Genomic DNA, 27,215 nt, shown 5'->3' with positions numbered 1-27,215 from the left:
GCTTAGAGAAATTTTATCTCACAGAGAAAGAGCTTTTTTATTTTATAAAAAATAGAAAAGAATGCCTTATGAAACTTTGTAAAATACGCTACTATCAACATGAACATAAACTAAAACTCTAAAGTGGTTTAAAATTCTCTTTAACCACCTCCATATTTTCATACTGTTCATGGGCTTCTCACGGAGAAGGCAATGGCACCCCACTCCAGTACTCTTGCCTGGAAAATCCCATGGATGGAGGAGCCTGGTAGGCTGCGGTCCACGGAGTCGCTAAGAGTCGGACATGACTGAGCAACTTCCCTTTCACTTTTCACTTTCATGCACTGGAGAAGGAAATGGCAACCCACTCCAGTGTTCTTGCCTGGAGAATCCCAGGGACAGGGGAGCCTGGTGGGCTTCCGTCTGTGGGGTCGCACAGAGTCGGACACGACTGAAGCGACTTAGCAGCAGCAGCAGCATGGGGTTCTCAAGGCAAGAATACTTAAGAATACTTGCCATTCCCTTCTCCAGTGGACAACGATTTGTCAGAACTCTCCACCATAGTTTCATTGAGTTAGACAAGGCTGTGGTCCATGTGATCAGATAGGTTAGTTTTCTGTGATTATGGTTTTCATTCTGTCTGCCCTCTGATGGAGGATAAGAGGCTTATGGAAGCTTCCTGATGGGACAGACTGACTGAGGGGGAAACTGGGTCTTGTTCTGATGGGTGGGGCCATGCTCAGTAAATCTTTAATCCAATTTTTTGTTGATGGGCGGGGCTGTGTCGCCTTCCTGTTGTTTGACCTGAGGCCAAACTATGGTGGAGACAATGAAGATAATGGCAACCTCCTTCAAAAGGTACCATGCACCCACTGCTGCACTCAGTGTCCCCAACCCTGCAGCAGGCCACCACCAACCCATGCCTCTGCCAGAGACTCCTGGACACTCATGGGCAAGTCTGGGTCAGCCTCTTGTGGAGCCACTGCTCCTTTCTCTTGGGTCCTGCTGCACACAAGCTTTTGTTTGTGCCCTCCAAGAGTCTGTTTCCCCAGTCCTGCATAAGTTCTGGCGGCTCTATGGTGGGGTTAATGGCAACCTTTTTCAAGAGGGCTTATGCCATACCCAGGACTATTGCATCCAGAGCCCGTGCCACTGTGGCAGTCCACTACTGACCCATACCTGAGGTATGAACTCAAACACACTTCTGGCTCAGGCTCTGTGGGGTTTCTGGGTTCTGGTGCGCACAAGGTTTGTTTGAGCCCTCCAAGCATCTCTGGCAGGTATGGGATTTGATCCTAGACATGATTTCGCCCCTCCTACCATCTTGCTGGGGCTCCTCCTTTGCTCTTGGACGTGGGGTATCTTTCCTTGGTGGGATCCAACATTTGATGCTTTGAATTGATGCTTTTGAATTGCCGTGTTGGAGAAGACTCTTGAGAGTCCCTTGGACTGCAAGGAGATCCAACCAGTCCATCCTAAAGGACATCAGTCCTGGGTATTCATTGGAAGGACTGATGCTGAAGCTGAAACTCCAATACTCTGGCCACCTGATATGAAGAACTGACTCACTGGAAAAGACCCTGATGCTGAGAAAGATTGAAGACAGGAGGAAAAGGGGATGACAGAGGATGAGATGGTTGGATGGCATCACCGACTCAATGGACATGAGTTTGAGTAAACTCCGGGAGTTGGTGATGGACAAGGAAGCCTGGCATGCTGCAGTCCATGGGGTTGCAAAGAGTTGGACATGACTGAGTGACTGAACTGAACTGAACCTCCATATTTTAAACAATTCTAAAACTCTTTCTTCTTGATTTTATTTCAAAATTCAGAGCTCACAAAATTTATAGGTTGGATTTTAAGGGTAAGAAGCAGAATTTAACATTCCTAAATAAGTTACAAGATAAAAAAAAAAAAAAGGTTAAGTAATTTTTCCATTAACTCAAAAAGTATTCCCAACAGATAAAAGCTCAGCATATAAATCACAAGATTCAAACAAAACTTTTTCTTCACTATTTGTTTTTCTTAGTTGGAATTCAACTTGGTAATCCTTAATGGTTCAAGTGCTAAAACTAGAATAAATATAATCCTTCATGTAATCTTCAAGGCTCCCTAAAATAGCAGAAGTAAAACATCTAACTCATAATTATGAGGTACATAATTCAAAAGAACTTACCTAATAATTTTTCAGTCCTCTTAGACCACATACTTCAAACCAAGGGCCTACTTACGGCTAAGAATGTGAGAATGCTTTTCTCCACTTATAAACAATGACTAAACAATATGTGGATCTCATATTTTGGGCTTCCCAGTGTCTCTGTGGTAAAGAATCCGCCTGCCAATGCAGAAGCCAGAGATGTGAGTTTGATCCCTGGGTTGGAAAGATCCCCTTGTGGAGGAAATGGCAACACACTCCAGTATTTCTGCCTCATGCACATGCACGCAAGCAATATGTAAACTGATTTCTACTTTATTGTTTGAAACTCAATTGTGAAAATATCAAACTCTGGGTATAAAAAAACCTAGAACTTTCAGTTTTCAGTCTGTAAGGAGCTTAGAAACTGCCATTCCACCCTAACAACAAAGAGCCAAACAAAATGAAAACTCAATGGTTCATCTTAGATCCATTAGAGAGGTGAGGTCACAGGTCAAACTGCTGCCCCCTAAATTGGAGAGATAGGCAGACACAGAAAACCATAATTTACAGGAGCAGAAACCTCCACAGGAACCTATGCCAGAGTCAGAAAACTTAAAACTGTAAATTGACAAATTGCTAGAGGCTTGGTGTAGACAAGTCTAAGAGTTAAAAATTTCAAGGGACCAGTCATAGGGGATGTGAACTCTGCCAGATCCTCACAGTGAACCCCCTCTAAGCTATTTGCTAGAAACTGATTTCCTTCTTTAAGTACAAGCCCAACTGCTGTTTGAAAGAACCAAAACCCCAGCTTCTTCTTAAATATATCCAAGTTTCAAGGATGACATGGGAAATTTTCTGGGTTTTATTCCCAAGCTTATTTAAAGCAAATTTGGTTTATAATTAAGTCCAAAACACTGGCACTAGCCAGTGGGTTACAGTGTGCGTGATTATGTCTGAATGAGGGAATACAAAAGTGTGTGTGTGTGTGTGTGTGTCTGCCTGCCTGTCTAGGGGTTGGAGGGTTAGAAAGACCAGAAAGAACAAGAGAACACAATGCATGGGAAGACAACAGGGGAAAGATGTGAAAAAAAAAATCACTTCTCAATTTACTCAATTCCTAATGTAAGGCCACATAATTTTGTCACAAAATTGCAGAGAGCATAAAGACTGCTACATTCCATTCTACCTGTGGTCCCATATAGTTTTCTTTGCATCATATGGCCATTCAATAAACAGAGTTGTGAGGTTCAGGATGCCATGACAGAAAGAACTAGCTTTTTACCTTTAACTAAAAACTGCAGTCTTTTGGTAGGAAGATGTAAAATTTTTTTAAAGGAGGAACTGCCAAGGCAATCAGTAATGACATGTATTCAATACTCACTGCATCTATAGTTTTATAAATATTGGGGACATGCAAGCATTTGAAAATCTAAAGGAATGAGATTCATCCCAGAGAAATGCTCAAACCCATAAAAACTTGAATACAGTTTTGGGAGTTCAGACTCTACACATCCTAAGAATCCCTCTGCTGTATATTACAATCTGACATCCTGAGGAACAGTGTGTCTACAGTTCTGTTCCATATTAGCTTTTATCCCCCGCATCATGTGTATTTCAGAGAAGTCTAATAATTTTGTCCTAATGAGCTCTACATTTAAAGTATCTAAATAGATTAATTTACATTTTAAATTTACACACAACACCAAATTAAGGAAAGTGCAGATAGTTTATAATTTGCTTTGAACATTTCTATTTTTCTTGAATCATGTAGTTTCTGTTCTTTACATTCTGACTGCATACTCCAATCCTTCAACATAAGACTTCTATTAGTTACATTTCTCATATTAACTATATCCCTGACTTGTAATGATATTCTTTAGAACTTGCAGCACAAAGTCTCAAAAAAAAAAACAGAACAAAAAGGCATCTAATGTACCTTTAATTCTGCCCTATCCCTCTGATAAAAATGCATTAAATTTGAGATAACACATTTTCCAAAAAGTGACAAAACCACTTTTAAGAGAGATTCATTTTAGCTTTAAAAAATTAAAAACCCTAGAAAATGTAAACTATCAATACAAATACAGGAAAACAAATGAATAACTTAAATGAATTATATGTAGAAATACACAGTTGGAATTCTAATATTTTAGGGTTGAAATCTGGTCATGACTTCTCATTTAAGAAATAGGGAAAGGACAAGTGAATTACCTAATGTTATCTAGCAAGTAAGAATGCACTTCTCCAAATTTCAGCCCTCTTTTTACTTACTTAAGTTGGTAAGGAGATTTTTATCAAATCTTCCATTAAAAAGGAAAGTTAAGTTGAACTCTAAAATTATGTTGTTGAATGAGGTTTGATGACTATGCATGTATGCATGTGTTCAAAGTAGATTAAACATCCAGGAAAAAGTTCAACCAGAAAAACAACTAATAATTGCATGTTTTCTCCTAAATGCACTCAGCTTAGGTTTTTCTAAGCTCTTAGTTCATGTTTCACACTCAACTAATGTTACACAAAGTGTATTTTTAAACATGATCTGAGAATATCAAATAGAGCTTTAGACTCGTGTAATTCCCACAATTATGTAAGTGCACAAATAAGCAACATGAACTGCCAGAGATATGAGATGCTTTGGGAAGAAAATTACAAGGAAAAATAATTTAATCCTATTTTACATCTGATTGAAGCATCAGCTCCAATGTGTCATTTGGAAAAGTATCAAATTTGACATTTTAACACAAATATAGAATGAAATGATTCAAGTGTAAAGTTTTTTCTCAAGAAAAATACATAGAAATAACTTTGGCTTTCATCCAAGATGTAGTAACAGGGACTGGATTTACCTTCCTGCCTTAAACTACTATAAAGCCAAACAAAAGATATGAAAAGGCAGTTTCCAGATATTCAACAATAGTGAGAATAAGAGCGAGGGGAGGCAAATCCCCACAGCTCCCCCATGTTAACTGCCTAGTTTCCAGGCTGCAGCACAGGGCACGGGAACCCAAACAGAGTTATGTCAATCTTCCTGAGAAGATGAGATAGAACTGGAAATTCATGGAGGCCCAACTGAGTAGAATTTACAGGCTAGGATACCAGAGAAGAGAGATGTGCAGTGACTCCTCTCAAGATTTCAGCTAGTACTGATCAAATCACTGTCTGTGAGAAAACTATACAAATCCAGGCAAAAAGTACTGAACAGAAAGAATTGGAAAGAATCCCCAAAGCTAACACATTATAGGAAAATCTCAAAATATACAGGGTACCAAACAGATGCTCAGGAGGAACTGACTCAAAAGTGTTGCAAAGTTAGCCCATAAAAGACATTATTATAAAAACAAAAAAGGCAAACCACAGTTTAGGAGAATATACTTGTAAAGTATAAATATGAGAAAGACTCTGTATCTAGAGTATACATTAAAGAACTCTTAAAGCAACAATAATAAAAATGATAAATAACCCAGTTAAAAAGTGGCAAAAGATTTGAACAGACACTTAACCAAAGTAAACACATGGATGGTAAATAAGTTCAGTATCACTAGTTGTATGGCTGTTAGCATAACTGGTATTATCTTGAGCTCTTAACAGTTTTTCCTGTCTCGGCCAGGGCTGTAATGTGTAGTACTGAATCACTTCTCAGATAATCACGATGGTATGGTCACTCACTGAGAGCCAGACATCCTGGAATGTGAAGTCAAGTGGGCCTTAGGAAGCATCACTACGAACAAAGCTAGTGGAGGTGATGGAATTCCAGTTGAGCTGTTTCATATCCTCAAAGATGATGCTGTGAAAGTGCTACACTCAATATGCCAGCAAATTCGGAAAACTCAGCAGTAGCCACAGGACTGGAAAAGGTCAGTTTTCATTCCAATCCCAAAGAAAGGCAATGCCAAAGAATGCTCAAACTACCGCACAATTGCACTCATCTCACACGCTAGTAAAGTAATGCTCAAAATTCTCCAAGCTAGGCTTCAACAGTATGTGAACCGTGAACTTCCAGATGTTCAAGCTGGTTTTAGAAAAGGCAGGGGAACCAGAGACCAAATTGCCAACATCCGCTGGATCATTGAAAAACGCAAGAAAGTTCCAGAAAAACATCTATTTCTGCTTCATTGACTATGCCAAAGCCTTTGACTGTGTGGATCACAATAAACTGTGGGAAATTCTGAAAGAGATGGGAATACCAGACCACCTGACCTGCTTCTTGAGAAACCTGTATGCAGGTCAGGAAGCAACAATTTCAACTGGACATGGAACAACAGACTGGTTCCAAATAGGAAAAGGAGTACGTCAAGGCTGTATATTGTTACCCTGCTTATTTAACTTCTATGCAGAGTACATCATGAGAAAAGCTGAGCTGGATGAAGCACAAGCTGGAATCAAGACTGCCGGGAGAAATATCAATAACCTCAGATATGCAGATGACACCACCCTTATGGCAGAAAGTGAAGAACTAAAGAGCCTCTTGATGAAAGTGAAAAAGGAAAGTGAAAAAGCTGGCTTAAAGCTCAACATTCAGAAAACTAAGATCATGGCCTCTGGTCCCATCACTTCATGGCAAATAGATGGGGAAACAGTGGCTGACTTTATTTTTTTGGGCTCCAAAATCACTGCAGATGGTGACTGCCGCCATGAAATTAAAAGACGCTTACTCCTTGGAAGGAAAGTTATGACCAATCTAGACAGCATATTAAAAAGCAGAGACATTACTTTGTTGGCCTTTGTCAACAAAGGTCCATCTAGTCAAGGCTATGGTTTTTCCATTGATCATGTATCGATGTGCGAGTTGGACTATAAAGAAAGCTGAGTGCAGAAGAATTGATGCTGTTGAACTGTGGTGTTGGAGAAGACTCTTGAGAATCCCTTGGACTGCAAGGAGATCCAACCAGTCCATCCTAAAGGAGATCAGTCCTGGGTGTTCATTGGAAGGACTGATGTTGAAGCTGAAACTCCAATACTTTGGCCACCTGATGCAAAGAGCTGACTCATTTGAAAAGACCCTGATGCTGGGAAAGATTGAGGGCAAGAGGAGAAGGGGACAACAGAGGATGAGATGGTTGGATGTCATCACTGACTAAATGGACATGGGTTTGGGTGGACTCCGGGAGTTGGTGATGGACAGGGAGGCCTGGTATGCTGCGGTTCGTGGGGTCACAAAGAGTCAGACACGACTGAGTGACTGAATTGATTGACTGACTGAATCACTTCTCTGCCATTGAGGGTTTTGTCATTTAAGATATTGTTTAATAATCATGAGGACCAGGTGGCCTCAATGCTCTGTTAGTCCCCAAACAATAAAAACTTCCACTGATATATTTCCAGTGTCCAGGAGACTAGTTACCCTATCTGTTAGTCTTGACTTAGAAATATGCATCCTATATCCAAGCCTGTACCCTCATATCCTAGGTTAACTGTAAAACTGTCCCAATGCCCAATTAGCAGTGCCAAGTACAGCTGTGAATGCTTCCAGATCATTGTCTGCCTGATCCTGATCCCACCTTGTAAGTTATTCTATAATAAATCGATCCACTGATTACATGAAGCTGCCCTTCTTTTGTTTCACTTTCAAGATGACTTCTCAGTTTGGTTGGCATTTTTCATTCCATCCGTCCTCCAACACTAATTTTTAGGGAAATGAAACTAAAACAACAATGAAGTGCTCCAACACACCCATGAGAATGGCTAAAATTAAAAGTATTAAATACCTACCATACCAAGTGTTGGCCAGGAAATAGAATAACTGTAACTCACACACCGGTGGGGAGAGTTTGGCAGTTTCTAAAGAAGTTAAACATGCACCTACATATGACTCAGCTCTTCCATCTCTGGGTTTTGTTGTTGTTTTCAGTCATTCAGACCTGTCCGACTCACCAGGCTTCCTGGTCCTTCACTATCTCCTGTTGTTTGCTCAAACTCATGTCCATTGAGCTGGTGATGCCATCCAACCATCTCGTCTTCTGTCATCCCCTTCTCCTCCTGCCCTCAATCTTTCCCAGCATCAGGGTCTTTTCCAAAGAGTCAGCTCTTTGCATCAGGTGGCCAAAGTACTAAAGCTCCAGCTTCAGCATCAGTCCTTCCAGTGCATTAATTATCCAAAAGAACTGAAAGCATATGTTCATACAAAGACCACAAATGTTCACAGCAGCCTTATTTGTAGTAGCCTCAAACTGTAAATGACCCAAATGCCTACCATAAAGAGAATGGATAAACAAATTGGATAAACAAATCCATTATATCCATATAATGGAACACCAAGTAAAATACTTAAAAGATGCATGTTCCTTGGAAGAAAAGCTATGATAAACCTAGCAGAGACATCACTTTGCTGACAAAACTCTGTATAGTCAAAACTATGGCTTTCTCAGTAGTCATGTGTGGATGTGAGAGCTGGATGACAAAGAAGGCTGAGCACCCAAGAACTGATGCTTTCAAACTGTGGTGCTGGAGAAGGCTGTTGACAGTCCCTTGGACAGCATGGAAATCAAACCAGTCAATCCTAAAGGAAATCAGTCCTGAATATTCACTGGAAGGACTGATGTTGAAGCTGGCCACCTGATGCGAAGAACTGACTCAGTGGAAAAGACCTTGATGCTGGGAAAGATTGAGGGCAGGAAGAGAAGGAGGCGACAGAGGATGAGATGGCTGGATGGCATCATCAACTCAATGGAAATGAGTGTGAGCAAACTCCAGGAGACAGTGAAGGACAGGGAAGCCTGGCATGCTGCAGGTCATAGAGTTGCAAAGAGTCAGACATGACTGAGCGACTGAACAACAAGTAAAATACTAAATGAAATGGAATTATTAAATTATTAATAATTTATTGTCTCATTCATTTGACTGATGTCAAATGTCTGAGTCATTTGACTGATACTCAAAACACAAATGAATCTTATAACCATTATGCTACATGAAAAGAAGCCAAACCCCTAAAAAATGTACACATACATCCTATAAGGTTCCCTCATATAAAATTCTAGAAAATACAAAATAATCTATAGTGACAGAAAGCAGATCAGTGGATCAGCCTGGGAATGAGGGGTGGGAACTATCTTAGAAAGAGTCACAAAGACATTTTTGCATGCAATGGATAGTTCATTATCTTGATTATGGGGATAGTTTCATGGCTGTATAAAAACTTATCAAGTTGTGTACTTTAAATATGTGCTGTTTATTTCACATCAATTATACTTCATAAAGTTAAGTGTTAAGGGTTGATATGACCAACCTCAAAGACTCCTGCTCCCATAAAGGCTTTACCACCCCCCAACAGTTCAAATCAATTCTTCTTCAGTATTGTTTTTTACCCGTTTTAGTGCTGTTAGATAGATATGCTCCAAAATAGGACATGAGTGCCTTGAGACAATAATTTAAATGTCTTCATCTTTGGATATACCTTCCATTGCCTACATAATTAGCTGTATTGAATCTGAGTAGAAGTAAAACTAAAATCAGGGAAGCACTTAGGAGGTAACTGCTAGAATCAAAAAGAGAGACAATATTAGTTTGAGTTGAGGTGGAAGCAGTGGGGGTGAAGAAAAGTAAAAGAACCTGATGTGAAGAAAAAACAACAACAACAAAATACCACATTATGGTGAGTAGATGTAGAAGGTGAGGGAGAGAGAGGCAAGAATAATACACAAGATTGCGGCTTAGATGCCTAGGAGGATAAATGACTATAAACTGTGGATATTCCTTCATTATACACTAAGCACCAACTGCATCGCAGGCTTGTTCTAGACACTGAGGACAGACCAGGGAAATAAAGTTCTAGCCATCACAGACCTACAGTCCACTGAAAGTCAAAACATGTCTTTCCAAAAGACAAATGGACAGTTGAATTTGAATTCAAAGCATAGCCAGGCTAGTTATATTAACTTTTACCTTATTTTAGCCAGTATCTTTCAACAACTAGCACTAGAAGAGTCTGTGCTACCTAGTTAAACTCATGGAACAAGAACTTCGCAACAGTAACAAGTTCTGAGAATTTAGAATCTGCGTACACTTCTAAGAACTTCAAAAGACAAAGCTCCCTGGTTACAATGGGCTAAGTAATCGCTTGGTGCCACTATACTTTCATTTCAATACTGCCATCTTAGGTTAACACAGGGAACTACACAATCTTCAAAAGTCATACCCTTATTCAACAGTGAATGCAAAGGTTCAAAGAAGATTAATGAGAGCTATTTAATGACTGTAACATATATTTACAAGAATTAATTCACTGTAACACATATTTACAATAATTAATTCTCGTATCTGAGAGTATCCCTGACAAAACGGAAGATCTCATGAGGTAAGCAATTATACAGTTCGGAATATAAACCTTTCTTTGAAAAACTAGGAAGTGACTTACTGAATCTCAATTAAAAATAAAAATATACTAACAGACAATGGGGAATGGGAAAGTAGAATAAAATGCAGATAAATCTTACTTATTCAGTAAGTTTAACCTGCTTTTCTAACCACAGCTCTTTAAACAGCAACAGCTGTTTAAATTTGCTTAAATACTAAAGTTACTGGTTTTAACTTTAATCCCATGACTGTAGTGATGGTTTAAGAAGGAAAATAAGGTCAAGATCCTAATAAGTGTCAAGGACCATGGATCTGGAGGACTGGTTATATTTAACCAAAATGTTGATACTTATCAATTAACATTATTTACAATCTCCAATGTTTTCTGTGAAGTAAAATCACACTATAAGAATTATGTTGAAAAGTATTCACAAACACTGAAGAATACCTTTGATTTAACATTACTATAAAAAGATAACAAAAAAAATCACAACCTGTGTACATAGTACCATCTCAATATGGGGTGGAGGAGGGATGGAGAAAGCAAAAATAGCCTCAGAACTGTAGAAATGAGTGAAGACATTTCTTCAGATAATATCAAGGATAAATATTGTTTCTGTATATATATATACAAATACATATATAAACACACTCAGTATAAACTCTAAATGCAAATACAAAAAAGTCATTAAGTAAAATAATATTTTGATAGAACAGTTCATAAAAAATACAAATATAAAATATTCTGTTAAAATATTACTATGATACCACACTGGTGTGTGATATTAGTAGTGGAGAAGGCTATGTCTGTGAGGGAAGGGATAGAACATGGGAACTTTGTATTTCCACCCATTTTTGTTGTAAACCTAAAAGTGCTCTAAAAAATAGTTTTGGGGTTTTTAAACCTATTATTCTCTCTGTACTGAGCATATATTGGTTTTCTTGAGAAGTATCCTAAATTTTGGCACTGCTAATAAAATTGGTTAGTATCACCCTGTTTTCTGGAAAGCAATCTGACAGAAGTCTCTAAATTCAATTTTTCCCTTTACCTGTTTAAGATTTCATCTTGATGCAGTTAAACAAATTTAAAAATCCCTAATCAGTCTTTTAGTATAGAGAAAACCAGGCCGCAAAGTATCTGCCCGTTTCTTCACAATAAGTGCTAACTTTCTTTCCTTAGCTAGAAAAGGAGGCAGTGGCCAAAAAAAATTTGTCTTACAAGGTCAAGTTCTCCTTCCTTTAACTTTTCTACTGTTTTACCCAGTCTCCTACATTGCAGGCAGATTATTTCCCAACTGAACCACAAGGGAATAACCATACTGTTTTACAATCTTACATAAATAGTTATATCACAACCCATGGCTTTTTTATACATTTCTATTTTCTCTATATTGTTAAGAGTCACAAGTACAATGACTCTGTCCAGCTCATATGATACTGCCTGACATATATCACAGTAGATGTTTAAAATACTGTTGAATGAATCTTCTTTTCAATTCACTAATACTAGAGTAATCCTCCAAAAGGAGTAAAAATGTTCTCTATCCTGCTGATGGAAAGGGATTTAATTTAAGGAATGAGCTCAAGAACATGAAAACTGGAAGAGGTTAACTACTAGAAAGTATCTGTTTCTAATATTTGAATCATGGCAGCAGGGAGAGGAAAGGTATGTGAATGTCTGACAAAGACATTAAGGACATGTTTGACCAGAGAGCTCTCACATACAGTAACAATACCATATCTGTATCCTACATTATACTAAGTGTTTTATTAGAAATTATCTCACTTGATTAACAACCCTGTGAGTCAGGACAATAATTCCCCTTTTTAAAAGTGAGGAATCTGCAGCATCAATAGAGTAGAACCAGGACTCAAAACCAAATCTAAGCATCTGCCTACTACATCCCATGGCTTCCATACTACCGCATCCCATTTCATGACATCCATGACATGAAAATTAGTCTCATTAGCTTCTGAGTAGATAAAAAAACACAACTAGCTATCACCTAACATAATGGAATAGTCAGTCCATTGCAATTTTTTTCCCCGCTGTACTTCACTTGTGGGTAAGATAAGCAAAGCATAATAAAATAAACTAAACCTGGAATTTCATTTTAATATAAATCGCATACAAGGTATATGTTTAAAAAGATTCTTTTTAAACAATTTTACTTTCCCACCAAAAATGCATAAGGTTTCCAATTGCTTCACACCTTACCAACACTTAAGAAAAATTTAAAAATTTTTTTCTTATTTTAGCCAGTGAATAGGAAAAATACTTCTAGTCCTTTCCTCCTATGTTTCTCATTTCCTCTCACATTCCTAATGTTTCTGACCCCTCTGGTTACCATATGTGCAGGGTTTTTCCCACACTAGGCAACACTCTGTGACACCAGGTGGCTGTTCTACGCATTATCTCCCACAGGCTAAGGGCTCAGTCCTACGAGACTGCCCCTACTTCAGGTGCCAACTGTAAGTAGCAGGTCTTCACCTAGGTCACCCACAACTTCTATCCAATATGGCCACAGACAGAAGGCTCTCATGATCCCCTTAGGTTTAATTTGCTAGACTGGCTCACAAAGTCAGGAAAATACTAATTTGCACTTACCAGTTTACTATAAAAGGGTATCATAAAAGACACAGATGAACATCCAGATGGAAAAGGAGTACAGGGAAAGGTAAGTGGGAAGGGGCACAGAGCTTCCATGTCCTTTCCAGACATGTCTCTTTCTTAGCTGCTCTACTTGTTCACCACCACAGAAGTCCCGTGAACCTCGCAGGCATGACTGATCATTAACTCCATTTCCAGCCCTTCTCCCTTCTCAAGAGAACTGTGGGGAATGGTGATGGTGACTGGGGGCAGCGGGAGGATGAGGCTGAAAATTCCAAGCTTCTAATTATGGCTTGTTATTTCCAGTGAACAACCATCATCCTGGAGCCATCCAGTCATCTCAGAACAAAAGACACTCTTACCACCCGAGACAGTACAATGGTTTCAGGAGCCCAATGTCAAGAACCCGGGGCAGAGACCAACATATATATTTTTTTCTCTTATTTTACAGCCAACTTAGGGGTATAAGCGGTATTTCATTGTGATTTTGGAGAAAGCAATGGCAACCCACTCCAGTACTCTTGTCTGGAAACTCCCATGGACAGAGGAGCCTGACAGACTGCAGTCCACGGGGTCGCTAAGAGTCGGACACGACTGAGCGACTTCACTTTCACTTTTCACTTTCACGCATCGGAGAAGGAAATGGCAACCCACTCCAGTGTTCTTGCCTGGAGAATCCCAGGGAAGGGGGAGCCTGTTGGGCTGCCATCTACGGGGTCGCACTGAATCGGACACGACTGAAGCAACTTAGCAGCAGCAGCACTGTGATTTTAATATCTAACAATATTATCAGATAGTTTATTAGTATCTTTTCACATGCTTATTTCCCATCCACAGATCTTTCTTTAGTAAAGTATCTGTTCAAATTTTTGCCCCTTTTCAAAATTGGATTATGTGTCACCTTATCAGTGAGATGTAACTTTTTAAATACATTTTGGACTCAAATCCTTAATCACATATATATGGTTTGCAACTATTTTCTCCAAGCCTGTTGCTTGTCTTCTCAGTTTCCAAATAGTGCTTTTCTTTTTGAAGCACAAAGATTTTTAATTTTGATGAAGTTCATTTCTATTTTTTTTAAATGGATTATGCATTTGTTTCTGTATCTAAGAAGTCATTGCCTAATCCAAGATGGTGAAGACCTACTACTATGTTTTCTTCTAAAAGTTTCATAGTTTTAGCTTTTAAATCCAGGTCATTGATCCTACATTTTGTTTGTTTCTCTTTAAAAACTGTAGTACAACTATATTAGTTTCAAGTGTATAACAGTGATTCAATAGTTTTAAAGATTATACTCTAAATTATTACAAAATAATGGCTATGTTTTCCTGTGCTGCACAATATATCCTTGCTGCTTGATCCTACATTTTCTTCTAGAAGTTTTCTAATTCTAGATTTTATACAAGTCTATAATCTATTTTTCTGTATCGTGTGGGGAAGGGTCTGAGTGTCATTTTTTTAACATATGGGTGTTCCAGCACCATTTGCTGAAAGGACGCCAACACATTACCTTGGCATCTGTGCAAAAAACTGACCATATATATCAGAATTTACTTCTTGACTTGATTATATTGATCCATCTGTTTATGGCTATAATTTTATAATAAGTTTTAAAGTCAGGTATTTATTAAGTCCTTTTGCTTTTTCAAAATTGTTTTAGCTCTTCTAGAGCCTCTGCATTTCTGTATAGATTTTAGAATAAGCTTCTCAATTTCTACAAAGAGATCCACTGCAATTATGACAGGGATTGTAGTCAGTCTACAGATGATCAATCTGAATCTTCCAATCTATAAAGACAGTATATCTCTGGATTTATTTGGGTTATCTTTAATTTCTCTCTGTAATGCTTTGTAGTTTTTAGTGTACAGAAATGCTCATTTTTAAAATACCAACAATAAATATCTTATTTAAGCTTTGAATCTGGTAACAAGTTGTAACAGCAAATTTTGCAGAAGTTATTTAGAATCTTTCAGACACAATTTTAAGTTTTCCATACCTCACATTCATCAATGAGATAAACCTTAAACAATGAAAAAACAGCAAAGGTCTGTTATCTCATAAAGTTTAAGGGTTTTAAAACATTCATAAAACCAAGTAGGAAAGAAATTAATACCTATCTCAAAGAGGGAACTTGCCTTGACTATTTTGTTTCTGCTACCAAAAAAGTGTTTGGTAGCAGAAACTAAGTACAGCTCTTTCTCCACTTATGATGGGGTTACATCTCAATAAGCACTTCATTAAACTGAAAACATCCAGTCAGAAACCTACCAAACATCACAGCTTACCTTTTATTGTACAATTGTTTAGTCGTGTCTGACTCTTTGTGACCCCATGAACTGCAGCACGCTAGGCTTCCCTGTCCTGCTATTTCCTGGAGTCTGCTCAAATCTACCCTACTTTAAATGTGTTCAAAATGCTAACATTAGCCTACAGTTGAGCAGAATCACCTAAGACAAAGCCTACTTTATAATAAAGTGCTGAATATCTCACATTAAACACTACTGAAAGTGAAACACAGCATGGCTGTGTGGGTCTAAAATGGTTTTAAGAATATTGGCAGTGTTTTGCTTGTGACTGAGTTACTGACTGAGAGTTGCAGCTGACTGAGAGCTGCAGCAGACTGCCGATGCCCAGCAGTATGAGCGTATCACACTGCAGAGAGCTAGCCTGGGAAAAGTACAGCTTTTATGAGAGTATCATACTGCAGAGAGCTAGCCTGGGAAAAGTACAGCTTCTACTGAATGTGTATCATTTTTGCACCATCATAAAGTCAAAAACTTTTAAGTCAAACCATCATCATAAATCATGAATTAGGAACCACGTGTACTAAATCTGGTTTTCTTCCCTAACTCCCATCTAACCCACAGAAAGTTCACCAACTAAAGTCATCCACACACACACACACAATTTCTCTCTATATCTATATGTATATAAAACTTAATACCACAAACTCAATCAAATGTATCATCTTCAGTCTTTCTGTCACAATCTTTTACTACAAGATTTTCATTTCCAACTATGAATATATAAGCTTTCATGGAGTCATATTTGTCAAACAGTTTAGATTCTATCAAAGGTTCAAATTATGAAAAGTATTTTTAAACTTTGAGAAGTATGAATGTTAAAAAGACTTTTTGATGAGAAACTCTCATTTAAAATAAAAATTTAGAAAAATTCATATCAGAAATCATGTACAATTTCACTATTTAAAATATGGCAAAAATTAGAAACTACCCAAACGCTCAGTGACAAGATGATATAAACTATGGTATTTACTTACTGAATATTGAACATCACTGAATACTGTACTCTAGTAAAAATGAATAAACTATAGTATATGTAACAACATGATAAATATTATAAATGTAATGTTGGAGGGGGAAAGAAACAATCCCAAAACACAGTAAGCATGTGTCTCTAAGCAAAACTAAGCATGTCATTTGGGCACAGATACATTCATAATAAAAAAAATTTTACGGAGACTAAGGAATAATATGAACCAAATGGGGAATAGTCTGCAAAGGGGATAGGAAGTAAACAGGGCCAGGGGAGAGTGGAAAATGAAATCATGGAGAAATACATAAATAGACAAATGCAATCACTAATGCTCCAGTTCTTGGGTTGAATGGAGGGTGTACATGCTTTATAACTTACATAGGTCATCTAATTTTTTGTTAAGTATAATTATTTTTTAAAAACATAAAAGCAAAATCTATTTTTAAAAATCACCCATCATAAAACATTTTCCAGAAGCTTAATTTGGCTTTAATCCTGTTTTAAAAAGTTTTTAAAAGTTTTTACCGTTGTTTTTGTTTAACTGCTTTGTCCAAGTGCTGAAAGATATCCTGAAACAGGGTGCAGCTGGATCGACTGTTAATAGAATACCCATATCCTCTTTTCCAATATTGTTTCAGATCATTTAAATATTCTAAAACCTAAAAATAAAAATTTCAAACATCATTACATTTTTATTAATATAACAGATTTTCTGATTTAATAATGATCTCTCAGAAAAGGTTACATTGTTTAATCACTATTCTACACAAAGTACAGGAGAATCTTAGCAGTTACAAAGTTTTTATTTACATTTCAAGTATTTAAGGGTGAGACCCAGAGATTTACACTGAGACACAAACCTGAATGGGAATGTAGAGACTGACATGAAAGAGCAAGTCAGCAGTATTCACAGCCAACAATCCCAGCATCCTTGACAGTTCAGAAGAGTGGGATAAAGACAGGTGCATGCCTCCCTTCTCTTCTAAAATTATATTAAGATCATAGCAAAGATAGAAACAGAAAAAAGAAAACATAAATAGAAAAATATTCATTATAGCACAGAAAGTTGCTCACAGTGAGTCAGGAATTTTAAAGAATTTTAGGAAGGTAGAAACCAGATAGAAAATGAGTTACTTTGGTTCAAGCAACCAAAAACAGTAATAAGAACAGCAATAAAAGTAGACCAAGATTATGGGAAATTGGTACTAGAAGGAATGAATTAATATATTAAAACATTCTAAAGGACAAACTGTCAAAAGACACACATCTCTAAGACCTATTAATTCCATTTATTATAATAATCACAGAGGAACATGAGAGACAATGTACAAGAATATCTTAGAATAGCAATGCTTATAGGAACCAAAAAAAAATAATTCTGGAAATACCTAAACTTCATTAAGAGGTAGATAATTAAACTATAAAATACACATACTATGGATACTATGAGATTATTTATAGATCTACATGAACTGATATGGAAAGATCTCCAAGACATAATGCTGAATGAGAACAGCTGGTTAAGAATAATAAATACTTGTTGGCCTCACCACAGGCAATAGATCAGACCACCAACTACTGTTAAAGTGTGCAAGCATGCTCAGTTGCTCAGTCATGTCCGACTCTTTGTGACCCTATGGACTGTAGCCCACCAAGCTCCTCTGTCTGTGGGATTATCTCCGCAAGAATACTGGAGATGCCATTTCGTCTTTCAGGGCATCTTTTCCACCTAGGAATCAAACCTGTGTCTCCTGTAGCTCCTGCACTGGCAGGTGGATTCTTTACCCCTGAGCCACCGGGGAAGCCCATTTTAGTGTGATGGGGCAATATCAGGCATTTCTGAACCCGTCATGGCCAGAGTATTCTTACTCTACTGGGTTTTTTATGTAGCCCAGTGTAATGTTGTTTAACTATTGTTGGTAAGGAGAGAAGAGCAAGATGGGGGGAAGGATGGGACACAGATACGTATAGAAGATGGTCATATGTGAGCCAGTGAAAAAGGTCTGGAACAGATCCTTCTCTTACAGCTCTCAGAGGAGACCAGGCCTGCTGACATCTTAAGTGTGGACTAGTAGTGGAATATATTAATCTTTTTTTTTTCATTTTCCTAAGAAGTAATTGAAAGCTATAATTTATGCAGTTATTTTCAATGTTTGGAGCCTTATGCCTTTTACAGATCTATTAAAAATGCTGGATCTCTTTTGAGTTTTGAAATCTTGGACACATTCCATAATTTAGTTGAGATTTACTTCATTATCTGCTGAGAGTTCCAGCACCTCCTCAGAATTGTGCCAAGTCCTCAAAAATGCCCTCAGCACACAGACACTATTCAATAAATGCCAATTGTTTTGTGAATTTCTGTATTTTTGTAAAAGACATTTGTTAAAGAAAAAAAGTAGAATAAATACAGTACAATACCGTTTACTACCAAAATACACACATTAAAAGATTGAAAAGTACACATTAAACTGACAAGAACGATAGATTTTCTGTGGAGACCTCTTAACTTGGAGTTGGTGATTAAGGTGGCCTTTATCTGAATGTTAAAACTTGTATTCATGTATCATTTGATCTAACACCAAAAGTGGAGGATAAAAAGTTGCAATCCAAAAGAGGTACAAGAGAAGACCATGTGGCCGATATGAGCCATTCTTCCCAGAAAAGTCCCTAGAGAAATTAAGTGCTAGCTGTAAGTTTAAAACCAAGAGCAAGGACAGGCCAGTGCCATGTACTAAAAACAAAACTCAACAAATACTAAAAGTGAAAGTGAAGTCGCTCAGTCGTGTCCAACTCTTTACTACCCCATGGACTGTAGCCTACAAAGCTCCTCTGTCCATGGGATTCTCCAGGCAAGAATACTGGAGTGGGTTGCTAAAGAGGTAATTAAATAAAAAAGTTAACAAAAGGAAAAAGTAAAAAATTTTTTAATTAAAATAAAAAGAATTAGACAAAGTTTTGCCAAATCTTTTCAAGAAATGAAACAAAAATATTATCAGAAATGAAAAAGAAGAGGCACTCTGAAACTGACACAGGGAAAAGAATGTCAGGCAGAATGCAGCAGTCTTGCTGAGTCAAGAAGTCAGTACTCAGAGTTTAGTAAGTCTGAAGTGACTGGAATTAGAAGGTTAGAGAAGAGAGGAAGAAGCTACACAGAAAAAGAACTCCAAAAATCATGGAAGTGGCGGGGGGAATCCCCTTGATTATGTTGCGAATGTTATGGGATTTGTAAGCTGATCAACTGCAGAGCTAGCACAAGGCTAGGAGATATTCACGTTCCAAGCAGCTTAAGTAGAGAGCTCCACAGACACCAAGAGATCCAGGATTTCAATCTGGACGCCAAAGGGTCATACTTTAACAGTAAAGACGTGTATAAGTAAAGTCTTGTGTCTGAGTTTTGTAAGGTCAGGTCTAGAACTTGAAACTCAGGAAGAATAAAGCTTCAAAAGGATCAAACTGATCCACAAGTAACTTAACTGCAGAATAAAACAAAATTCAACACTTAAAAGACAAAATCCAGGTATTCAACACCGTAACGTTCACAATGTCCATTATCTAATAAATAATTACTAGAAATACATGAAGAAACAAGAAACATAATATTAACTAGGAGAAAAATCAGTCAATAAAAGAATCTATCTTAAGAAAAAATCACAATTCAATACTAGAAAATGTACTAATGTAATTAACTATGCTAGAAGATTAAAGAAGAAAAAATAATCATCTTCCTAGATGCCAGAAATCCAGCACGTTCTTAATTTTAAAAACAATAAATAGAAAGTTTTAGTAGACAAGAAACAGAAATTTTCTTAACTTGGTAAGGATAACTACTGGTGACTATGCCAAACATATTTTATAATGAAAAACTGAACGTGCTCTTAACTAGAAAATATACAGATATATCTGCTCTCTTCTCTCAGAAATCACTCTAAAAAAACAAGAATCAGAAAGAGAAAGGCAAATCTTCCTTTCAAAGAAATTAGAAATCCTGAGCCACCACCATAAATGAGGACGGACTGCCAAATGCAGTAAAAATCAAACGCAACATCTCAGATAAAACCAGCAGAAGACAGATCCTCAAAGCACATGGTACACTTGTGGAAGTAAATCCAGCAATCCTTGCTCAAAACAATGAAGTCTAACAGGAGCCTCCCTGGACAGAGTGTAACACCATTACAGGAAACATATTGACCATCCATCTCTACATGAAGTGTACTGCAAAGAATCTCAGAGAAAAACTCTAAATTGTAAGGAACACTATTTATCTCTGAACCAATAGGCTCATCCCTATTGGCCACTTGAGAAGTAAAAGCTGAACTCATTGCAAAGATGAGTAATTAAAAAGGTGCTAGTGTCTACACAAACATACAAATTAAAAACAAGACAGCTACACAGATAAAACAGCCAGAAAAAAAGCCCACTCACCCTAGAAATTCTACAGAGCACATGAAAACTATAATTAAATATAGTATCATGAATTCTAAAGACTTAAGAAAATAAAATAATCATTTAAAAAAAGAAAGTACAAAATGAGAAAAAAAAAAGATATGTGAAGAAGCCTAAAGATAGAAATATACACTGGAACAGCTCCAAAAATAGTTTGGCTTCTACAAAGAACCCATATGAATGAAGAGGAAAGAAAGGGAATACCAATTACGTGGGCAGAAACTGTAGATGAATTACTGCCATCACCAGGTAGAGCACAGAACTTAATATATTATGAAAATTTTATAAAAGAATAGGTATTGGAAATCCATTCATCCTCTCTGAACTTTGGAAATACATTCACCCTATAAAAAGAAGAATTTGGATTATATTAGTGGGCGCAGGAGGGCCTAGAGGAGCTATTCCACGTTCAAGGTCAGGAGGGCTGGTGCTGAGGAGATACCCCTCGTCCAAGGTAAGGAGCAGCAGCTGCACCTTGCTGGAGTAGCTGTGAAGAGATACCCCACGTCCAAGGTAACAGAAATCCAAGTAAGACGGGAGGTGTTGCAAGAGGGCATCAGAGGGCAGACACACTAAAACCATACTCACAGAAAACCAGTCAATCTAATCACACTAGGACCACAGCCTTGTTTAACTCAATGAAACTAAGCCATGCCCTGTGGGGCCACCCAAGACAGGCGGGTCATGGTGGAGAGGTCTGACAGAATGTGGTCCACTGGAGAAGGGAATGGCAAACCACTTCAGTATTCTTGCCTTGAGAACCCCATGAACAGTATGAAAAGGCAAAATGATAGGATACTGAAAAGGAAATCCCCAGGTCAGTAGGTGCCCAATATGCTACTGGAGATCAGTGGAGAAATAACTTCACAAAGAATGAAGGGATGGAGCCAAAGCAAAAACAATACCCAGCTGTGGATGTGACTGGTGATAGAAGCAAGGTCCGATGCTGTGAAGAGCAATATTGCATAGGAACCTGCAATGTCAGGTCCATGAATCAAGGCAAACTGGAAGTGGTCAAACAAGAGATGGCAAGAGTGAATGTCGACATTCTAGGAATCAGCAAACTAAAATGGACTGGAATGGGTGAATTTAACTCAGATGACCATCATATCTACTACTGCAGGCAGGAATCCCTCAGAAGAAATGGAGTGGCCATCATGGTCAACAAAAGAGTCCAAAATGCAGTACTTGGATGCAATCTCAAAAATGACAGAATGATCTCTGTTTGTTTCCAAGGCAAACCATTCAATATCACAGTAATCCAAGTCTATGCCCCAACCAGTAACACTGAAGAAGCTGAAGTTGAACAGTTCTATGAAGACCTACAAGACCTTTTAGAACTAACACCCAAAAAAGATGTCCTTTTCATTATAGGGGACTGGAATGCAAAAGTAGGAAGTCAAGAAACACCTGGAGTAACAGGCAAATTTGGCCTTGGAGTACGAAATGAAGAAGGGCAAAGACTAATAAGAGTTTTGCCAAGAAAATGCACTGGTCATAGCAAACACCCTCTTCCAACAACACAAGAGAAGACTCTACAAATGGACATCACCAGATGGTCAACACCGAAATCAGATTGATTATATTCTTTGCAGCGAAAGATGGAGAAGCTCTACACAGTCAGCAAAAATAAGACGGGGAGCTGACTGTGGCTCAGACCATGAACTCCTTATTACCAAATTCAGACTTAAATTGAAGAAAGTAGGGAAAACCACTAGACCATTCAGGTATGACCTAAATCAAATCCCTTATGATTATACAGTGGAAGTGAGAAATAGATTTAAGGGCCTAGATCTGATAGATAGAGTGCCTGATGAACTATGGAATGAGGTTTGTGACACTGTACAGGAGACAGGGATCAAGACCATCCCATGGAAAAGAAATACAAAAAACCAAAACGGCTGTCTGGGGAGGCCTTACAAATAGCTGTGAAAAGAAGAGAGGTGAAAAGCAAAGGAGAAAAGGAAAGATATAAGCATCTGAATGCAGAGTTCCAAAGAATAGCAACAAGAGATAAGAAAGTCTTCCTCAGCCATCAATGCAAAGAAATAGAGGAAAACAACAGAATGGGAAAGACTAGAGATCTCTTCAAGAAAACTAGAGATACCAAGGGAACATTTCATGCAAAGATGGGCTCGATAAAGGACAGACATGGTATGGACCTAACAGAAGCAGAAGATATTAAGAAGAAGTGGCAAGAATACATAGAACAACTGTACAAAAAAGAGCTTCACGACCCAGATAATCATGATGGTGTGATCACTCACCTAGAGCCAGACATTCTGGAATGTGAAGTCAATTGGGCCTTAGAAAGCATCACTATGAACAAAGCTAGTGGAGGTGATGGAATTCCAGTTGAGCTATTTCAAATCCTCAAAGATGATGCTGTGAAAGTGCTGCACTCAATATGCCAGCTAATTTGGAAAACTCAGCAGTGGCCATAGGACTGGAAAAGGTCAGTTTTCATTCCAATCCCAAAGAAAGGCAATGCCAAAGAGTGCTCAAACTACCACACAATTGCACTCATTTCACATGCTAGTAAAGTAATGCTCAAAATTTTCCAAGCCAGGCTTCAGCAATACGTGAACCATGAACTTCCAGATGTTCAAGCTGGTTTTAGAAAAGGCAGAGGAACTAGAGATCAAATTGCAAACATCCACTGGATCATCGAAAAAGCAAGAGAGTTCCAGAAAAAACATCTATTTCTGCTTTATTGACTATGCCAAAGCCTTTGACTGTGTGGATCACAATAAACTGTGGAAAATTCTTCAAGAGATAGGAATACCAGACCACTGACCTGCCTCTTGAAAAAGTTAGAAGCAACAGTTAGAACTGGCCATGGACAACAGACTGGTTCCAAATAGGAAAAGGAGTACGTCAAGGCTGTATATTGTCACCCTGCTTATTTAACTTATACGCAGAGTACATCATGAGAAATGCTGGGCTGGAAGAAGCACAAGCTGGAATCAAGATTGCCGGCAGAAATATCAATAACCTCAGATATGCAGATAACACCACCCTTATAGCAGAAAGTGAAGAGGAAAAAGCCTCTTGATGAAAGTGAAAGTGGAGAGTGAAAAAGCTGGCTTCAAGCTCAACATTCAGAAAATGAAGATCATGGCATCTGGTCCATCACTTCATGGGAAATAGATGGGGAAACAGTGGAAACAGTATCAGACTTTATTTTGGGGGGCTCCAAAATCACTGCAGATGGTGACTGCAGCCATGAAATTAAAAGACGCTTACTCCTTGGAAGAAAAGTTATGACCAACCTAGACAGCATATTCAAAAGCAGAGACGTTACTTTGCCAACTAAGGTCCGGCTAGTCAAGGCTATGGTTTTTCCTGTGGTCATGTATGGATGTGAGAGTTGGACTCTGAAGAAGGCTGAGCACTGAAGAATTGATGCTTTTGAACTGTGGTATTGGAGAAGACTCTTGAGAGTCCCTTGGACTGCAAGGAGATCCAACCAGTCCATTCTGAAGGAGATCAGCCCTGGGATTTCTTTGGAAGGGATGATGCTAAAGCTGAAACTCCAGTACTTTGGCCACCTCATGCGAAGAGTTGACTCATTGGAAAAGACTCTGATGCTGGGTGGGATTGGGGGCAGGAGGAAAAGGGGACGACAGAGGATGAGATGGCTGGATGGCATCACTGACTCTATGGACGTGAGTCTCAGTGAACTCCGGGAGTTGGTGATGGCCAGGGAGGCCTGGTGTGCTGCGATTCATGGCGTTGCAAAGAGTGGGACACGACTGAGTGACTGAACTGAACTGAGCTCTACAATCCTTTTCAGCAGTAAAATTTGATAATGGTTAAATAGGTTTTTAAACAGGTGGATCTAGAAATCAAATCACAATGAAGAATGTTTCCCAGAGGTTTTATGAACACAACCTATTTACAAACAGATAGGTCCTATCTGAACAATTAATCTTTGTTAAGAACATTATGAGATAGTCCAAGACACTTAATGTTCCCTACTCTTTTTTGAAAAGCTGCTTCAAATAACAACAATGAAAACCATACAAGGAAGGCAAAGAAACTCCAAAAGTAATACATACCTTTGCATCATCTATGTCAAAAACATCACACCAAGGAGATTTAACACCTTTAATTGCCAGGTCAAAGGAACAGGTGAAAAAAGCTACCTGAATTAAATCTGAGGAAAAAAGAAAGAGTAAAATTTGTGGGTTACTATTTTATGCAGTTTTCCAAAGGCTGAATATCTACAGAATGCCAAGGATTTACTACATAAATCATAGTTTGATTCTGTTAATTTTAGAGGGTTGGAAGAGGGGAGATAAAGTTATAAAAGGTTTTAATCCCCAACTTGAAAATTAGCAATAACAAGTGACATTTATTGAACAGTTATTTTAAGTACACAACAATTTATAACTATTAAGAAGAAAGTACAGAGAAGGATATAAAAAAAGAGAGAAGAAAAAGGGCAGAGTTAAGTGAGGAGTCAGGAGGAAGGTGAAACAAAGGGTCAAGAAGGAGAGAAAGAGGGAAAAATCATACTATGAGACCTGACTCTGCCACTAATTATCTTGGGCAACTCATTCTAGGCTCCCTGGATCTCGACACAAAATAGGCAAAGCATTTATCCTTTTGTTAAGCAATAGTAAAGAATATATAATTAATATATCTGTAACACATAAAGGGTACCTATATTCAATGAGAGAAAAAACAGAATAATCCAACAGAACATGGCCATGGTTTATAAAGAGGCAATTCACAGTAGGAATGAAATAACTAATAAACATATGAAAGGATATTCAACCTTACAAGTAACCAAAGAAACACAAAATAAAGCTAGATATCATTTTTCATTAATCGAATTGGTAAAAGTCAAAATGACTAATAATATCCACTATTGGATGAATTAGGGGAAATGAGCATTCTCATATATTGCTGATATAAGTTTTTCTACACTTTCAGAGAACAATTTGGTAGTATATGTCAAGATGTCAAATATTCATGCTCCTTAATCCAATGTCTACCTATATTTGTTTATCTTATAAACTCTCAAGTGCATAAAGCAAACTATAAGGATGTTCACTGTTGCATTATTTGAAAGAGTTAAAAACTAAGAAACACTTCAGTAGAAAAGTAATTTCCTATACAAAGAATCTGGACTGTATTAGCTTCAGCCTCTCTGACCAGTAAAACTTAATGATGGGGTAAATAATTTTTAACTAGTATTGACCTAAAAATGTATCATATATATATTTGAAATAACACAATTTAAAAAAATTACTCAGCTGCATTTCTAAATAAGAATAAATTACAAAAAATACATTCAACTTCACCTTTCTATGTAAAAACAAAGGTATTTAAATAGCTAAAGTATTTTCAAGCAGCTCTCTGTGCCAGGTACTGTGTTAATGCTTTGCATGAATAAATCTAATACAATCCTTCCAATAATCCTATGAGGCAGGCACAATTCCTATATCTGTTTTACACAGAAAGAAACCATGACATAGTTATTAAGGAACTAGTGATGCATAAAGATCAGAGAGTTATTCAAAAGTATAACAAAGTCAAGAATCAAAAGCAAACAGTCCAATTCCAGAACCCATGATTTTAACCATTATGCTAATATTGCCTCCAAAAAGTTGCTCTCACCCAATCAATAAAATACAAATTTGTTGTTGTTTTCAGTTGCTAAGCCATGTCTTACTCTTCTGCAACCCCACAGACCATAGCCCACCAGGCTCTTCTGTCCATGGGATTCCCCAGGCAAGAACACTAGAGTGGGTTTCCATTTCCTTCTCCAGGGGATCTTCCCGACCCAGGGATCAAACCCATGTTTCCTGCATTGACAGGCATATTCTTTACCACTGACCCACCAGAGAAGTCCAAAACACAAAAATCCTTGTCAATTCAGAGACTAGAAACAGTTTTAAAAAAAAAAATCTTAAACAATTTTAAATGTCCACTAACAGAATAATGGCTAGATACTGGTAGTTATATAATGTAATTCTATACATAAGTATAAATGTAGAACTAGAATTATATGCATTAAATAAAAAAAATACAAAGTTGAATTAAAATCAAATTTCAGACTAATATCATAGTTTGACATCATTCCTAGAAGTTTAAAAATCTGAAAATTATATCCCATTTAGGTACATAAATTTAAACATTAAAAACTGACATGGGATGACTTAAATGCTCAATTCATAACAACAGTTACCTGTGGGGAGAAAAGGAAAGGAATGAGATCCTGGAGAGGGCCTTGCTTGCTTGCTAAGTCACTTCAGTCGTGTCCGACTCTGTGCGACCCCATAGACAGTAGCCCACCAGGCTCCCCCGTCCCTGGGATTCTCCAGGCAAGAACACTGGAGTGGGTTGCCATTTCCTTCTCCAATGCATGAAAGTGAAAAGTGAAAAGTGAAAGTGAAGTCGTTCAGTCGTATCTGACACCTAGCGACCCCATGGACTGCAGCCTACCAGGCTCCTCCGTCCATGGGA

The 27,215-nt window shown here is 37.9% G+C and overlaps 1 protein-coding gene across 7 annotated transcripts in view; it reads right to left on the bottom strand.

Moving 5' to 3' along the window:
• MINPP1 (multiple inositol-polyphosphate phosphatase 1) overlaps nucleotides 1-27,215 on the bottom strand; it is a 71,494-nt gene that overhangs the window by 39,152 nt on the left and 5,127 nt on the right. For 5 of the 7 annotated variants that reach the window (XR_009492945.1, XM_015460588.3, XM_059881929.1 and 2 more), the window contains exons 3-4: nucleotides 24,800-24,897; nucleotides 16,821-16,954 (exon numbers count right to left, since the gene is read on the bottom strand). The exons of 1 other annotated variant lie outside the window; for it this stretch is intronic. Coding sequence is in view for 5 of the 6 variants with exons in the window: in XM_015460588.3 (XP_015316074.1) it covers nucleotides 16,821-16,954; nucleotides 24,800-24,897 (232 nt within the window). In the remaining variant the exon portion in view is untranslated. Of the gene's footprint in view, nucleotides 1-1,912; nucleotides 2,315-16,820; nucleotides 16,955-24,799; nucleotides 24,898-27,215 lie in introns of those variants that run through there. One more of the 7 variants, XM_015460589.3, reaches the window with a different exon arrangement.

This window comes from Bos taurus, chromosome 26 (genome assembly GCF_002263795.3).
Source record: "Bos taurus isolate L1 Dominette 01449 registration number 42190680 breed Hereford chromosome 26, ARS-UCD2.0, whole genome shotgun sequence".
In the NCBI taxonomy this organism is placed as follows: domain Eukaryota; kingdom Metazoa; phylum Chordata; class Mammalia; order Artiodactyla; family Bovidae; genus Bos; species Bos taurus.
The sequence above is the reverse complement of the archived record's forward strand: the minus strand, read 5'-3'. Positions and strand labels throughout refer to the sequence as shown.